Consider the following 18,800-nt stretch of genomic DNA (forward strand, 5'->3'; position numbering starts at 1 on the left):
TCATGTTATCTTTACACCCGGAAAAAGACAAAGTGGAGCGTGACAGTGCTGGTGGAACGAATACTGAAGAAATGGACATTATACTCATATGTCAGTATTCAAATATGGAGGAAGTTTTGCAGGAACTTTGGAACAAGAGAAATCAGAAACAAAGACCTGGTTCTCTCTGAGGTAAATGAAGGCCCTGGACACAGAATTAACAGCATGAATTCTAAGAAGAGAGAGCTTTATGGTCACGCGTTTGTTTTTTGTTTGATTTGATTGCTTTAGGAACTCCCTACCTGTCATTAAAATGGCTAAATTACAGAAAAAAGAAGGTTGTTGTTGCTGTTTCCTATAATGAAGGGGATTTTGAAAATAGTAACATGAAGATATTGGAAGAAAACCACATGAAATACCAATGACAGGCCTATACTCGCAGTCTACTTCTCGTGAGTCAGACTAGTCCCACGACAAAAAAACATTTAATACAAAGCAGTGCAATGGTCAGCACTGTAGCCTAACAACAAGAAGATTCAAACCTCCTGGTCGCCTGGAGCTTTTCTGTGTGGAGCTTGCATGTGCTCCTTTGCCTGCGTAGGTTTTCTTCAGGTTCGGGTAATTGGTGGTTTTAAAATAGCTGTAGGTGTGAGCGTGATGGTGCCTGGTTGCCTGTTTTTTCATGTTAGCCCTGTGATGAATTGGCGACCTGTACTGGGTATAACCGCCTATCGCCCAGTGTCAGCTGGGACAGGCTCCAGCTTCTCACAGATTCCTACAGGAGAAGTAGGTATAGCTAGTGAAAGGATGGATGGACCTTTAGCACACATGCCGCATGAACAAGAAAGCACAGCAGTTAATATGATGTTCATACTTCTTCCACATCTTTACATACAGGTGAGCAATGAGAATATCAGGGTTGAATGCAATGTGTTGCACTGGTAATTGTCAATTAATCATCTGATTAATTAGTTACATCTTTATCTTATTTTCCGTGTGGCCAACAGTCCAAAACACAAAGATAATTCAACTGACAACTATACAAAACAGAGAAAAACAGCATAAGCTATAATAAAGTGAAACCAACACTGCAACACAACATTACATTCCCATAATAACTATGTTTTTTCCGAAAACCTCTGAAAATAAAACATCCGCAGTTGGTTTAACAAGTGGCGGCTACGTCAGCACCTGACACCTGCCTGACATCACGACCCTCTTACAGCTTGTTTGTGTTGTGTGCTTGTTTGTGTGTCACGGTGGGCTGTGTGTGGTAAAACGGCAATCATGGCAGCCCCGTAAACCATTTACAAAGGTGTGGAATATGGCACTGAGACGTGGAGGTGTGAAATGGGCAGCAAATACGCTCCCATTGCTCCCTTGTCTTTTAACACATTACTTGTATCATTTACATCACAAGAGCTCACTTTTTGTTATTGACTTTTTAAACTTCACACTCAACTTCAACCTGATTCTTTAATACATTTTCAGAGTCTCCTATCATCTACTAAGCAATCAAATCCTGTCAGTTTCTACGCTGACTTCATACTGGTGTGACTTTTGGATGAAATGCAAACTTTGCCGCTGGAAACACACAAACTTTCTCTACTTTTGATTAGCTGAGTCACTCCAATCGTCATGAATAAAACATTATCATAACCTTTTGTGTGCTTTGCTGGGTAATTTTCCCACTCAAGCCACTTACAAAATGTAATAAAATCCCACGATGGGAAATGATCCGAATGGGTGTTTCCACACGCTGATGACATGGAAAATTGCTGGATCCATTACATTAACATTTTAAGATGCATGTGGGAAGTGAGCGGGAGAGACAGAATGAGTGACAACCCTAACCACCTCCTTCAGCTGCTGGCCCTGAGCACCACAGCCGTCACCGTCCAAATTAGATTGGGAGGAACACAATTGGGCTAATTTGTGTTTTTCCTCAAATTCACTGAGCAATTTCCTCTGCTGAAAAACCCTCATTGACAAAGACATTTTCTCCTCCACTCTGCACTACAACCATTCATCCGCAGGCCTAGAGGGTGATTTAGCCCTGGCAATGACCGACGGGGTGCTTGTTTAGAGCCTTCAAATCTTCCCTCAAAATCTATATTAGAGAAGGGAGATGAATTTAATTATCTGTGCAAACAAAGAGCATCCTCCCTCTGCCTCCCACAAAATTGCAGGCTCTTGTGGCCAGAAACTGTTTAATGGTTATGATGTGTGTAAATGTGGATGTGCGTGCGTATGTATGTAGAACTGCAGATTTCTGTCCATTGCTTTTCTCTTTTTAGCCTTCTTATGGTAACTTAACTGTAACAATATGCTAAAGGCAGAGGTCACACCTTTATTTATTCATATTACATTCCCCTTTCTTCTTTGTCACACCATTCCTCACTAAGAAGTCTACATTTTTCTGCACAATGGGGTCTTTTCACTGACCCAGACCTCACTCCCTGGTTGGAGACAAGAACCCACTGTTAACACATAAGCACACACACGCAAGCCTCCACACAAATACCAGTCCTGGCGAGCCCAGACTACCTGCCTTTTTAGGTAAATCAAGAGTAAAAGCATGACATTACAGCGCACCTGGATATGTCTGTGAGAGCTTTTTGTAAAGCCGTGGTGCCACAAAGCTTGCATGTGTGTGTTGCTGTGTGGTGTGGCGTAGAGAATCCAAACGGGGACGGCTTCACTCACATATTTTTTCCAGCGCTGACAGTGAGCTGCTGCTGAGCTCTCAGCTTTACAAACAGATACAAGGTCACTGTGTCTTCTGTGAGTGTGTTATGACTGTGCTGCATAGCTTCGCAGTTCACACAGATGTTCTTGCAGGCTTAGATTCGACTAAAACTAGATCTGCTTGTACACATTTCTGAACACATAGTGTAATTCAATGCATATTCCATTCAAGGGAGTATTTTGATGCTTGGAAAATGCTTATATTCTCTGTCTTGCTGAGAGTAAAACAAGAACGCTGATACTACTATAACACTTGTGTGCTAAAATATGAAGCAACAACCAAGAGCAGGTCAGTTTAGCTTAGCTTAAGAACTGAAAACAAGATAAACAGCTAATTTGGCCCTGTGCAACAGTAACAAATCCACTTATTAGAGTCAGATATATTGGCTGGCCAATATTATTGGCAGATATTTGCCTAACACAGATATATCGGCAAGTATCCTGTCCGATATGCCCCAAACTGAAAACACTGTTTTTACAGAACATAATGCCAAAAATCCAAGGATGCTTGGGATAATTTTGAAACGGTGTCATCACATAGTTTGTCCTGCAGTGTGACATCAGCTCCATTGATCCTTTAAACACTGTCTGCAGCACATGTAGCAGGGTTTGTACGTACAGCTGAGAAGAGGCATGGAGTCAAGTTGTGTCATCACTATAAGCTGCTAACTAGTTTATGAACTATATTGCTGGAAAGTAAATAAACAATGACCCCATCATTTTCCCTTCAATACTCTAGCATAATGTGTGTGTGTCTGTGTGTGTGTGTGTGTGTGTGTGTGTATCTCCAGCACTGGTTGGCCTCTAGCATTCACCAACATCTGCAGAACTCTTTCTCGGTTGGGTGCAATGATGATTTGTGGACTATTTCAGCAGCTGCCTCTAAATGATGACAAGAAGGATCCAGGAAGGTGCTTGTAGTCAGAATTTTGTTACCTTTAGACATTGACAAGCTAGTTGTTACCCCTGTTTCCACTCTGTAAGCTAAGCTAAGTCACTGCTGGTAGTTGCTTCTCATCTACATGGCTATGTGGGAGTGGTATCAGTCTTCTCGTCTAGCGTAACTCTGGACAAGAGAGCAAATTTCTCCAAATGTCCAACAAAGTATGCCTACTTAAAATGTCCACGCTCTCTTTGGACACCGAACATGCATGTGTGCGCGACTGTCTCGTCTCCTCGTGCTATCTGAGACCCGTCTGTCCAGGCAGTGCAACATTCCATCCCAGATAAGAGACCCGACCTCTGACCTCTCCAACAGTTCAGCTTCAGGTCAGTGCAAGACTGTTCCTGTCACTCAGACTGGGAGAGAACAACTCAGCGAGTGGTACGAGGCCATACATGAATGTGTATGTGGGGGGTGAGAGAAGTGGGGGAGGGTTACGGTGGGAATGCGGAGGGAAAAATAAGAGAAAAGGGGAGGGAGTGGGGTCGGGTGAGTGGGGGATTACAAAGGGAAGGAGGGGAGATGAGGAGCATGAAGTGGGTTTGGACAGGACAATGGCCCCTCCAAGTGACGTTTGAGCTTCTCTCTGCGGGAAGGCCAGACTGTTTGTGGGAACAGATTTAGTGGAGGAATCTGCTTTTTCTCCCAAAAGAATGAAACGGATTTAAGATTAAAAGCGCGGTTACTCACAGCATTATGTCATAGCACTGCTCCAAATATCTCAGCGCTGTAATGCCTTCAGACTTCAACCATCGCTGACATCAGCCTCAGTTTTTGGCTGCATCTTACAGCTTCACTCAACACACAGAGCTCTATTGCAGGGATAGTTCAGCATTTTGAGAAACATAATTATCAACCCGTCTTGCAGGGCGGTGGTTGGTTAAAATTTATCTGTTCAAGATGAAGCAGGAACAAACAGTCCGTTAGTTAGCTTAGCATAAAGCTGGAAAATGGGCCACACAACTCATCTACACACTGTCCAAGAAAGACAAAAACTACATCTGTCCACCAGTCCTCCTAAAACTGGACTTCTAGTGCTTTTATACTACAATTTTTGAATACATACATTAAATAATCAAACTACATCTGCTTCATGTGGCTGTTTTATGAAAGTCTACAATCAAATTAGCAGCATTCAAAGACTTTAGGAGTCCTACAGCTGGCATAGTTCATCCTAATAACATGTTATATTTGGTTTGGTACATCTATAAAACAGATTTACAGTAATTATACATTGTGGTATCAAGGTGGCCAGAAGATTCTGGGCTATTTCTTGGCTGAAACCAGCCACTTCCTAAAGGCCTGTGGTCCCTGTGAGGTTACTAGTTATGGCTTCGAACCAAAAAGTAGGAAAGAAGACAGAACATGTCAGTTTTTACAATAGCATGAATTAAACAAACAAGAAATAGTGTAAAATGGTAGATTATTATAATTTAGACATGTTGGGAGATGAATTTTGTCTCCTTTGGATGGTGCCATGAGAAGAAACTGTATTTCCTACAATGCTGAACTACTCCTTTAGCAAAAACACAGCACATACTTGGCAGACACACACAAGCAACCACATGCATTACGTTAAATATTCCACGTCTGTTGACCACGCAGATTTTTCCAGCGAGCATTCATTCCAGCTAGTTATTGAATGAAATTTGATTCATATTCCTGGAATGAGACACTGCAAACATTACACGGTCTTTTACCTCTTTGTAGTCGTCACTGAGGTAGAGGCCGGACGCTTGCCTGATGACATCATCTACTCCACCACACCCATCCATATTATCCAGCGCCTCCCTCATCCCTCTCTCTGATGTCCTGTCTTTTCCTTTCTACTCCCCAGTCAGTAGGTTAGTCCAGACCGACTCCTGAGGTCGAGCCCAGTCGGTTTGCATTATGGCTATGCTGACACAGAAATAAAAATAAAAAAAACCTACTCCTCTACTGGTGGCTTCTCCTCGTCCTTCTCTAACATGTTGTGACACTGTTTCTCTTTCTCTGCTCTTTCTGACGTCTCCGCTCAGATCCCTCTATAGGTTTTCCTCTGCCTCTCCCACAGGACTGGAAAAAGCACAATGGTCAGAGGTAAGGCCCCTTTAGGACCTCCCTACCTTCCACCCTCTTGGTCAGGGCAGCCTCTCACAGCACAGGGAGAGCAGGAGAGAGGAGGGAGAAACTCACGCTGGTGTTTTTTCCATTTTCACGCCCTGACGCGAGGACAGCAGCTGCTCCACAACAGTTTAAAAAGAGACACCTCCGCGACAGGATGGGGATTGCCACAGTGTGTGTGCGCATTTGCGACCGTGCATGTGTGTTTAAACAGCTCCTCCTGGATGATTCTCAACCCTGGTATCTAGATTGAATTACAATTCTGTGTATGTTAGTGAATAAGAGAACTTATTTTTTTTAAAAAGTCTACATATTTGAGGTGAAATGAATCTGAAAGTGTGTGTGTATATACGTAACAGAAGAGGCCGTGTTCACCCTTCCTGCTAAGGTAAAAATAGTGCCTCGTCTGGACTCCAAAGCCAACAGGCCCACAGCCCCGGCCAGCTAAATAAACCCTGACAGAGCACAATGGACCATTAGTCTGGCACACACACACACACACACACACACACACACACACACACACACACACAGTCACTCATTCACTCACATACACAGAGATTGCTTGTGCCTTGTATCAGTGACTTACATTTTCAATCTGAGCTCTCCACGGTGTGTAATGATCTCATCTTTGTGAGACGTTATCGACCCGTGACTCATATATTTGTCATAGCCGCCCAGACAGAAAATTATATCCACATATGGCTGCGGCTTCACACTGCAGGGGAGCATGACTTCACACACACAAACACACGCCATCAACTGGTTACACAGAAAATGATATGACAATGTATTGGAAAACCATTACCATGTTCAAGTGAAAATAAACTCATAATTCAAATCTACCAGAACAGGAGATCAAATACTTTTTTTTTACTGTGTAATGATGAAATGGATTTCACATTTGGAATGGATTGTAACTAACGCTTTTTCCAACACTTTCCTGATTGAAATCCGAGCTAATTTTTGGTGATACTTTATCTAGGAAGTTCTCTATGTTGACCCCCTGAACCCCAAGCAGTTTCCAGGCATTTTGTTTTTGCTCCTGTCACATTTTTACTTACTGTGGGATAATTTTTCACTGCAATACAAAGTCTTGTAAGTGTATTAAAGCAGCACAACTATCGTTAGAAGTAGAGAGAACCAGGGCTGAGCTCAGAGTTATAATGACAGAAATCAGATAAAAAGAAAAGAATGAAATAAATTTAATTAACACTGAAAATTTGACAAAGGAAAAAGAAAAAAAGGGAATGGGAAAGTGCACAGCAACCATCAATACTGGAAAATGGTGGCTCTGTGTACAATGGATATTTTACTGCTTAGATTTGTTTGCATGCTTGCCTCCTGTCTGCTCTGTGTAAACACAGCCTGCAGTTCAACCCAACAGTGCCAATTTTTGTCACTTGACTGTTGGTCACAGCTGAGTCACTAACTGCCTCACAGTTATACCAAAAAGCACAATGTTTTTTAGATTTTCTTTTACAACATTTGGTTAAAGCAAACATTTTATATGCAGCAAGTGAGAGCAGCACATCACAGATGAGTAGTTCGAGCAACATTTGAAGTTGAAAATCTGAAGATTTTTCCTGTTTTTACACTTTCTAACTTTGATAAATCATGTAATTTACTAGATTTTCCCTAAGATAGGACACATTTAAAACCCAGCTGGCAGCTTTTGGGTTCAGACAGTTAAGACAAAAATTCAACAATGATGCATTTGAGAAGCTTGGTTTATTTTGTTAAATGGAAAATGTTTTAGATTTCTTAAAATAAGGTATTTGGAAATGGCATTGCTTGTGTATTTTTGGGATTACTCAGAAAAAAATACATTGGCAGAAAATGTCTAATCCACTCACTGGATACACAACTATACTAAACTGAAAACTAGCACCCTAATAAGACTTGAAAAATGGCACAAGCTAACCCTGACCTTAAGGGGAGCAAAGCTTGTTTAAAGTCACACATCATATTTTTCTTTCTTTGAAGCATCAACTCACCACCTGCAGACAGATTCACATGATGAATCACACTAAATAGTCTGGGATCTAACAGGAAGACAGGGATATCAGATAAGAAATAAAATAGCCAGTCAAGGACAAAGGGGTACAAGATGGATGAGAGGAGAAAGACGAAAGGCAAGACAACGGCAAGTGATACTGATGAACATGAGTCACATTCATCTGCGGCTCTGCTCGGAGAAAGAGAGACGGCGTAGACGAGAGTAACTCGAGAAAAAGGAATCAGAGATGAAGACAGTTGGGGAATAATGCATTTACATGATAACATCAAAGAGCATTTGAACACACGCCCATGCACACGCGCACACACACACACACCTACACACACACGCACACACACACACGCACACACACAAGGGTTAAGTGAAAAAATAGGAAGTGGATTTGATTCAGCGTTGATCCCTAAGGATTATGGGTAGAGTACAGCGAATTGTCTGGCTGTCTCCTGAATGCACCCACACTGGACTGCTGCTGGGGACAATACAGATACACACACATGCGCGCACACAAACACACATAGCCAATAAAACCAGCGTTAGCAGTGAGCGAGAGCGGCCTGTTTGGGGATGGAGGGTGGGGCAGAGTCTGCCCCGCTGGATCCCTGCTTCATTACCGAGGCTGATTTCATGGTGAAGGTGAAGTCACCCCTGATTCAAATGGAACAGGAGGCTGGGATAAAAGGGTTACCTGGATTACCTATGCACCAGAAGCACACAGCATACAAAGCAAACCTACAAAGACACGCATGCGTTTCCGAAATGTCACACTAAAAGTCGCCTGAATCACAGTTCAAGGGCAAAGACTGCCACGGACTCGCAGGTTAATTCTTCTGGTGTTGATGATGGCTTGACTGTCGGGTCAGCTGATGGAGCGAGTATGAAAGAGAGAGAGAGACATGCACACACAGAACGGCTTATTGTTCCAAGTGAACAGAGGGTGACTGTGGGAGAGGGTTCCTGGCACCTCCTGTAAGCCTGCGATCCAAGGCCAATGGCGCTATGTGTGTGTGTGTCTGCGTTTACTTCTATCTTTGTGAGGACAATTTTCAGCTTCATACCTTGGGAGCAAAGTGTGACATTTTAGCAAGTGCTCATTTTCTCACACCACTTTAAAAGACTTTTAGGGTTGAGATTAAAATTAGGTTTAGATGTCTTTACAAAAATATCCCAATCAGCGTTCATATCTGGTATGACTGCACCAACATTGTTTACCAGCCCTGCTACATTTCTGCGTGTCTGTAAATATCAGCAAACAGGCTCCTTTTTATCTACGCGCATGCTGGTGTGACATTATAATATCACAGATCACATTTACTGACACATATGAAAGGCACGCTGGAGACTCGTCTGATCTTATTTTGGAAAGAGGAGGAAAAGAACGGGGGCTGCTACCATGGCAACGTGGCGAGAATTTCTCCATGGCGATGCTCTGTGTTCCAAACAAATTGGGCAGCGATGGGAGCGCGGGGCAGCCCGTCGGGAAGTCCGCTCACTCACAGAGAGGCCAGCATTTCGGGAGAGATGAAGTTATGCTACATTGTGTAATGCTCGTATGAAAAAGGTGTTTTTGCACAGCAAAGGTGTGAGATCACTATGCAGCAAAAATTTCTTAGCTGCTCTTATCGTATATACTGCATGTTAGGGAAAGAGTTGCATCGATGTATCTACATCAGTTAGATTCGACAACGTGACTTGTAATGTATGTAAAAAAAAGTCACATTCACCCTGGTAAAATGTTTTAGTTTTTACATACATTAGTAGAATCCGATACTGGAGTTTTGGGAGCGACACTGATTTTAGGGGGTAAGAACTTCTGATATTGATATATTGACCGATATCAGAAAGGCAAAAATAATAACTTTCAAGGAAGGTTTTTCACAAACTAGCCAGCAGTTTATCATGAAGACAAAGTTTGATCTTCAGCCATCCGCTTGGCTTTGATTTGACTCTGCTACATGCGCTGCAGACAGTATATGGAGTCAAGAGAATAATGTATTGCCAACGTTTTTCATTCATCCAAAGCGTTTCTTTTTGTAACATGTTCTTTAAAAGTAAGTTTTCATATCAACGTACATTGGATGCAAATACTGATACATCTGTGACAGGCAAATATTGGATGATGCTGTCGACCGACTTATATATTGGTCGTTCTGCTCAGATTCCTTTGTCCTGTTGTATTTACTACTGTGTAACCAGTTTAGGGAACAGCTTTTGAACATTTTTCAGAACTGTGTACACTTGCTAAAGACAAACACGAGATAAATAGTTTGATATCAATCTGTGTGTTCAGTTTGGGGCTGGAGATGCTGCAGCTTAGCTTTGATTAATGAGACACAGAAACAGCTAGAATGGCTCTGCACAAAGTCAAAAAATATGTCTAAGGTGTTTTGAACATCTTAACAATCTGTACATTTTACAGGAATGTTAAAAAAATGTAAGAATCTATTGTTTTAGGGGGATGTTTCAGGCTATAACTACTTCCTGGTAAACTCATTTGTTATGTCAGCACTTCCATGAATTTGTCTGTTGTCCAGGCGTATTGATCGATCCTATCATCCGAGCATGACCCATCAGTGCAATCTACTGTACAGCCATTCCTAATTTATAATTCATCAGGCCACACCTCGTATACAGTTACACTGCAGCTCTGTTTCACCCGTCTCCAGTCAAGCCGCACGAGTGTGTGGACACATAACACAAACACACAGAAACGCTCACGCACACAAATACTACGTGTGACAGGATTCAGGACTCAGTCAGAGCTCCCGAGGCCTTGGCAAGCTGACAGTATTCCTCCGGCCCGGGATGACACACTGCGGCCAAGCTGATAAATCTCACCATCACCCTTCACCCTGCTGGTATTGCTGCTGCTGCTGACAGCAATATGGCACTGCGAGATTTATAGATGTACATGAGAATTTGAAAACAGGATGACATATTGAGACCTCAGAGTCGGGTAAACACCCTGCTGAACAGCGTGCTTTTAGCTCGCTTAAGCACTTAACGAAATGAAGTGCAGCATCGAGATGAAGGAGTCCGAGCAGAAGATTGGTTATTATCTAATGATGAATATTTATTTGCTTTTTTTTGGGGGGGGACTCATAGTTTCTGAGCAAAATGGACAGGCTTTAAATCAATAGATGGTTTTGGTTGACTTTAGGTCAAATGGTGGTTTTACTGCTTCTCCCATTGACCGCTCGCCATTTCATTTAATGGTTTCTGACATTAACTTGCCTCAAATGTCAAGGGATGAACAAACAGGGAACAAAAGAGGGTTTCTATGTTTCCAGAAAAACAGGGACCACACCTTAAATAAAGGGGAAAACAAAACAACGATGCTCACAACCGAAACAGAGACTTCCTAGGCTGCCCCAGGAGACGTGCAGACACAAACAACAAAAAGCTCTCGACCTCCCTCTTTTTTCACTTTATCTATTTACTCTTTGACTGTTTTATTTCTTCATTAAACCCCTCCACTCATCCCCCCCTCTCTATTCTGTCCCCCTGTTGCCCTTTGCTTCTTGCCGTCCCTCGTGGGTGCGTGTTATACGAGCGTGAGGGGCGCTGTCTGCCGGCCGGTTGCCAGGTTACCGGCTCTAATTGAGGGGCCTCTAGAGAGTAGCTGTTATCAGAGGCTGAACCCTCCGCTCCGCTCGCTGCTTTCGTTCTTTCTCTTATTTGCTCAATCTCTCTTTAATACATCCGTGGCATTAAAGTCATCTCAGCCTTCAATGCAGCAACTTCATAAATATCCCATTCCCCCCCTCCTCCTCCCAGAGGTTGATTATTTTTCCATTCTTCTTATCATCTGTCATCGCCTCAGAAAGCTGTACGTCGTTCTCATTTTGCTACTTCGTTCTTCGCTTCGCGCCGCCTGTGTTGTCAATGCGTCTCCTGTTACTGTTTCATCTCTTGCCTTTCATCTGCCGTGTCCACTGGCCCGCTTTGGTGTCACTCCTCTCCGGTTATCTGGCTGCTCTTTCCTTCGATCCTGCCATTTTTCCGTCGCCCCATCTAGACTTTATCTACCGCAAAACATGGCAGGAAATCCTTATCCCATTACACAACTGCTCCCTAACCCACACAAGCACAAATCCACCCTCCTGACACGCATGTTCAAATATGCGGAGGACACAACATGTTTCGCTGGATGTTTTGAGCCGTTTTTAGGGCAGTTTATTAATTCCAGTCTGAAGCTTTGAGAGGATGTGCATGCCACGGACTGGAGATCAGTCTTTAGTAAAGGTTGACAATGAAGGAGAGGTGAGCACTTCGAATTGGTGCAATTGTCACACCCATGTAAAAAAAAAGAAGTCACAGACAACAGCTCAACGTACAGATGAATCACATGTTTCCATTTCATACACTAAAAAAATTCCACTTGATTTACACCCAATGGAACATTTAATAGTTAGATAACAGAATCTGGACCTCTCATGTTGAAGCTTCACGTTGCATGTTGATGAAACACTTTAAGTACACCCACAAGGCCCATCCAGTTCTCTGGGACTCTCCACACTTGTTCCTCCCCATCAAAGAAGCTCCATCTTTCTTTCTCCCCCGGCATATTCGGCTTATCTCTTCTGCCTTTCATCTACCTCTCTGCTTGTTCGCTCTCCATCTCCACTGCATTGCAGATTTTTTTTTTTCTTTCCCCCTAGCAGAGCTGGTAACAGAAAAAGCAGGATGCACAGCTGTGATGCACTGCTTTCCTTTAATCACGGCTGCTTCATTCCTCCCAATTCATCGTTAGATAAAATGGGACACTGCTGTCACATGTCCCACCACAATCACACACACACATAAACATGAACGAGCACACCCCTCCCAGCTACCATTCACATTTAAGCTCTATTTATCACTATGCTGTTTGCAACATACACTACATTACAATATATGCATCCTCTACATTAAACTCTCTCTCTCACACACACACAGTTTAATTTGAACACCATAAACTTGCAGTTACACGCACACCTCATGCCTCCTTGACAGGGATTGATGAGGCTGGATGAGGAGGAGGTGGACGGGAGGTAGGACATTATTCCCTTGAGTCAAGTGCTCTCTTAGCAACCAGCCAGCCATTAGATTCACAACACAATCACGTAATCACACAGGACAGAGCAACACTCCTACACAAGTCTGAGTCTCCGCTATGACACACACACATGAGTCCTACACATGTGCAACAGTGTCCTAGTTTCTAACGTGGCATTTCAAGGTTTATGATACACAAAGCTGAAAAGATAAAACTTGATATTTATACAAGCAGCAACAACAAAACCAGCAGAAGAAACAATTAAACTGCAGTGTGTGTTGTGTCATTTTTGCTCTGAGAACTACCTGGTAAGAACAGTTTTCCTGGTGGACCATCCTTCACAGCATCCTAGAGCGGAGCTGGCTGAGCTGGGGGAACAAGCGCAGGACTGGGATAAGATTCCCAGCCCTGCAGTGGTATTCCAGCGGAGGGGAGAGCACCCAATCCTGGATCCAAACTAACACAAAAAATCAGCCACTACCACTGCCTGCCTCTCCTTGTCAGTTAGTTCACTCTGCCTCGTCTCTCACTGCCTCTACCTCTCTTTTTTTACTGCTTGTTTTCTGGTCTGGTCTGTTTGTTAACAGAAAAGGGCAGGGTCTGATCGCTGCTTCCCCAAAGCTGAAAGAGGGAGGGGAGTGAGAGACTGGAGGAGGGGTGTGAGAATGGGAGAGAGAGAGAGAGAAGCAGAGAGGGAGGGGAGAGCAGTGGAAAGCAGAGTACACTCCCGGTCGCCTTTCTCTGTCTGGTTTGGACTGAAAAGGGGGAGGAGCTGCTGGGATAAGTTGGCCAGTGGGGAGAGGGGACGGAGGCGGGTGACGGCGTGGGTCAGGGATGTCATTCTGCTTTTTCACATGGAGTCGTGCCAAGGGGAAGAGGGAGAAGGGCAGAGGAGTGACTTTCATTCCTTAACATTTATCTTAATCCCTGTGTGCACTGCACAAATTGCTATCAAAAGTGAACGATAGCAGGGCTGGATGTTTAACCTCAAATGTGCTTTTATCAGCAAGATTCTAAAAAAATGTCACGTACCCAGAGTTACCCGCTGGACAGATTCACAAACTTTCATTTATCATTGCATCGAATGGTTGCTGATTTAAATATAAAAGAACAGTAAGTTTAAGCAGTTTGTGAGGTCCACAAAAGCCATCTTTAAAAAAAAAAAAAAATCACCAAAATTACACTGTTTATCAGAGCCAGAAGCTGTAAAAACAGAAAGAATTACTAGATTTTCAACTTTCTCATGTGTGATGTATGATACCGTCACGAAAACAAACCAGATCTAAGCTTACAATCCTAATACTTGCATCAAAATCCCTTTATTTTCTGTGTGTCTCAGTTAAAAATTTGCCAAAACAAACTGTTTGCAGTAACCAGATTCTGTTAAAAACAAAGAATTCTGCACTCCCTGGTGCAACTGTGAAACTATGACTGACTCAGCTGAGACCAACCGTCATGTTTCAGAAATTCATAGACAATTTGGTTGAACAGCAGGCACCGACAAAAAAAAAAGAGACAAGTATGGAAACAAAAGGCAAGTAGGAAAGAATCTATAGTATGTAGAGCCCCGATTCTTTTCCAGTTTTAGGCACATGGAAAAACGCTGATCGCAGGTTGTTTTTTTTTTTTACATTTTTGTAAAATAAATAAGGAAATTCAGCTTTCGTTTTTCTTTCTTTCTTTCTTTTTCATGATTTAAAGCATTATAACGTTGCTAAACTGCATAAAAGACATCTCTACTGCTAGCCATAGTTGTGCTGTTTCCATAGAGGTGCAGGAGTTTATATTGCAGTGAAAATGAGGCTTCGGTGAGTAAAAATGTTGGCGAGAGCAAATAAACATACCTAGAAACTGCTTGGGATTCAGAGAGTTAACTCACTGATTGTACGTGTGCATTTGTGTCATCTTCGCCTCACTGTGTGAAGGTGTACATAGAACGTGGGCTGTGCGTGGTGTGTTCAGGTCCTCCTCATTGTCTGCCTCTCTCTCTTTGTAGGATTATAATCCCACAGTGGCAGATGGCCGCTCTATAATCCACGCACAGGCCAACCTACTCAGATAATCTCCTCCTTCACCAACTCTCCACCCATCGCTCCATCCTGACATCGACCCATTACGGTTATAAATCCATCCTTTTGGTTTTTTTTTTTGTCCATTAACCCCAACTATTTAGTATTTATAGGCACCACATAAACCTTTATTAAATGCTTTCACTCTATAATGTAGTTGTATCAAGAAATAAGCGTTTATTATGATAAAGTACTTATCAATAATTCTGAGTTCTCCAGCAAGGACATTTATTTTATTATAATGAAACAGTTTTACTATATTGCTGTTCACTATTGCTTACAAATCACCATGAAGGACTTCTGGGCATTTTATAGGATGATAAAAGTGTTAAATAAATTAACAAAGATGTTTCTGCTTGAAATTACATTAGCGTGTATTACTGTATTTATAAAACTTGTCTTAAGGTTTCTATCGTTGAACAAAATCGACCAATCATTTAACAACAAGCACTCTGCACAGAGCTGTAAGCAATGTGTTCAGACACCTCTCTTTATTGTTCCAATATTAACGCTCCCATTTGCACAACAATGCGGAGAATGTGACATCCTGATGAATTTTAATCATACATCTGCTTCAGCTTTCATTTTTTTTCTTTTTTCTGTGGCAAGGTAGCTACAACTACACACCCTCCCTGTTATCTCATCCTTCCTCTCAGGCAAAATCTCTCTATCCGATATTGATCTCAGCCGGGTGACGCTGCTTTTCCCGATAAGACCACTCTTGGGTTTAATGACCTGGAAGTGGATCGATGAGCTCCCTGCTCTGATCTCTCCGCTGCAGCCTGCACATCACTGGCTCGGTTTTAACCTTCTGCATGGTGTCCAGCTGGGGCAGGTTGGAGCAGTGCCCATGCTGTGACTCTAACCCTGTAGCTTTCTGTGTTTGTGATAAACCTGTTTTTCTTACAGTGAAAGATACCAAACGGGGCATACGGAAGCACTCTTAAGCTTTTTTAAGGTTAAATGTAAGCTTCTTTAGGCTTACAAGCTCTTAACAAATGGAGAAAAGTGGCCGGTGGCATATGTTGCTGCTGTTGTTATGCTTGTTAATACATAAGCCATTACACATTTTGTTAAACTGAGTTAGTAAAATATGGGCTTTTATTGTGAATTTTCTTTGGTTTGAATGTTTTGCCTTCTAGTGATGACAAAGATTTCAGGACAAAATCGTGGCTACACAGCGTAATCACACGTGAATCACGAGAACAGCAACCTAATATGGAGACGCTTCGGTCGGCTGCCAAGCGTATTCCAAAGTCGTGTTTCTCTTAAGGTGTTTTGTTTGTTTCTAAGTGGTTGCGGCGTTGTCCAACAGAATCTGAAACTTCGTCCACCCACGTCTTTCTTGTAACTTTCTCAAACTAACAATCTGGCATGATTTGGCAGGTGTGCAGGACTGAGAAAGTCATCTAGGTTTGAATTTTTCGTTTAAGCCACCACTTTGTACAAAGCAGAACCATGGTGTTTAAGATCCTCCAGTAAAAATTACGTTTTTCGTATCTTGTTAACACGTCAATATGGCGTTTTTTAATATGCTAGAAGCCACATCAAGAGCAAAATACGCAGTCAGTGCAACAACTATGCATTTCTGTCTTGGAACTGCTGTGTGCTGATGACCGTATGAAAAACATAGATGCAGACAACCGAGGTTTAACGTGTAACAAACCTAAGGAACCGATCCTGCAAGTCGTAGGATGTGGCTTTCCTTATTGTTATTCTCCTTAAGAATCAGCTTCCAGCTCAAACAAGTATGTCTGAATGACTCCAATATTACATTTTGTCATTGTATAGTGTCGTTTTGCAGCGCTTGAGCTGCAGAATGCAGTGAAACAGTGGGTGGAGAAGGAGACAGGGGCTTCACAGATCTGACAGTTCCACAGGAAGCAATGGCGTAGAGACATCTAAGCCATTTTAATGCAGGAAGGGATTTTTTTTTTTATCATGGAAAAACTTTTAAATATATCATTTTGATACATGGAGATGAATTTTTTAGGGGTTTAATCAACGGCCAACAAGGGATTTTAAGTCAATCTTCTGGCTTCATGAATAAAAACCTAAAATTTAAGCTTTATACCCAGCAGACACTTTCTCCAATATTTACATCTTTAGAGTTTCAGACTCACTAAAGCCTGATGATTTTCCTTTGAATACACATGCACCATGCTGATTTCACTTTCTGACACGCACACACACACACACACACAGGAGTGCAACAACTTTGATGTCCAACATCAAGAGCGACGCTTTTGATAAGGGAATCCGCAGCAACCCCCTTTCTCTCCTGCTTCACCATGGCAGCAGTCAATCCAAAGGCAACCCCCCCCCCCGCTGACCTTCACACGGTTGTCAAGGTTACAATCCGAGTCACGGCACAGGTGGAGACCGAGACAGCACGTCTTTATTCACACCAGAATAGAAAACAGTGTCTGACTCTGCCCAGACTGTACAGTGTGTAGCCACTGATTCTCAAATTATACAGTCACCTGAACCAGCATAAAATAGGTTTTAAAAAACAAACTCCAAAAAAACAGTGATTATATAAGCAGCCTAAATGAGCAGAGAGAAAAGATACAGAACAAAGATTATTAACTGGAGACAGACAAACAGGCAGACTGCAGTTTAGCCTCCCACTCACTGGCCACATAATGAGATGTCCGTCTGGCTGGTGAAAACCGAAAAACTAAAGTACAAGTGGATTGCTGCAAACAGTCTCCTTCTGCTACAATCCCAAAGCTGCTGATTCTAACGCTGAAATCCAACAGTAATTTATGCCACCACAGAGCAGGATGAATTACTGTTATGTGTGCTGCTTTCTTTTTTTTTTTTTTTTGCTGTGAGGGTGTGTTGTAGTGTACACTGAGCACTCTTCTCATCCTCGTTTTCCTCATCTCATCCCGCACATCAAAACAACACTCATGTGGGGCTGCGCGTATTTAGCCCTGCTATGTGGGCATATTTATAGATGCAAGCAGAAATAATGAATACTTAATCACAAGTCACTGATCACTGAGTGAAAAACACAGTGCTTCATTCCACTCTAACTAGTGGGATGCAGAGAGAGCTGGAACGATGCTGTAGGTGGTAAATAATGCCCCGTAACACTCTGTACAGCTCATGGAAAATACATGAATCTCTGTCATGCTGTGACAACCTCCTCCCTTTCTCTGACAAACAGCTTGCCCTCTCTCTTTTTTAGCCTCCGTGCCATCCACCCGTCCTTCCTCGTTTTCTGGCCTTTTCAGCGCAAACCGCATTTTTCTTTTCACCGCTCCTTTTCTCCGTCTTCCCTCTTTCTCTGTCCTCGCTTTTCTGTCTCAGCAGGCAAGACAGGAGCACAGATGCTTTTAGCGAGCTGACATTTTGTGCCAGTGTAAAAACACTGCATAGCAAAGCAGGTTGGCTCAGTGTGAGGGCCAGATTCTTGGCGGTAATGAGCTCGCTCTGACAGGGAGGAACTGATGTGGAGGGCCAGGGAGTGCATGAGTGTGTATGTGTGCTCGCTCTTCTGATCAGCCACCGGAGGTTGTTCTAATGAGGCCTGTGTGTCTACAGTCGGTGGTGGAGTGACTGCGCACGCTGTGATCACCAGTATTAATATTTGTTTCGCATTTCTGAAGGTATCACAGCACATTAACATTTGTACACCAGCCGGGTAAATGACTAACTGACCACCAGTTACACTTGCGCGACGACAAAGTCCATTAGGCTATGGAGCAGGAGTTGTGAGTCACAGTGAATAATAAGCAGCTGAGACAGAACGATGGCATGAAAAGAGTTCTTTATGCGCTTCTTGTTGTCTTGACAACAGATTTAAAAAAAAAAAAAAAAAAAAGGTGAAAAGCAAAAAAAAAAGAAGAAGAAGGCACTAAAACGTGGAGAAAAACTGACTTTAGAGCTGAAATG

General features: G+C 42.7%; 1 protein-coding gene across 4 annotated transcripts in view; it reads right to left on the reverse strand.

The window, feature by feature from the left end:
* The window catches only part of LOC103369651 (schwannomin-interacting protein 1), a 43,973-nt gene that overhangs the window by 13,303 nt on the left and 11,870 nt on the right, over positions 1–18,800 (reverse strand). Inside the window, exon 1 of one of the 4 annotated variants that reach the window (XM_008298422.1) lies at positions 13,134–13,405. The exons of 2 other annotated variants lie outside the window; for them this stretch is intronic. In XM_008298422.1, coding sequence (XP_008296644.1) covers positions 13,134–13,163 — 30 coding nt within the window. In that variant the 5' untranslated portion in view covers positions 13,164–13,405. Of the gene's footprint in view, positions 1–5,370; positions 5,690–13,133; positions 13,406–18,800 lie in introns of those variants that run through there. One more of the 4 variants, XM_008298421.1, reaches the window with a different exon arrangement.

Source organism: Stegastes partitus, unplaced genomic scaffold, assembly GCF_000690725.1.
Source record: "Stegastes partitus isolate 25-593 unplaced genomic scaffold, Stegastes_partitus-1.0.2 Scaffold1316, whole genome shotgun sequence".
NCBI classification, from domain to species: domain Eukaryota; kingdom Metazoa; phylum Chordata; class Actinopteri; family Pomacentridae; genus Stegastes; species Stegastes partitus.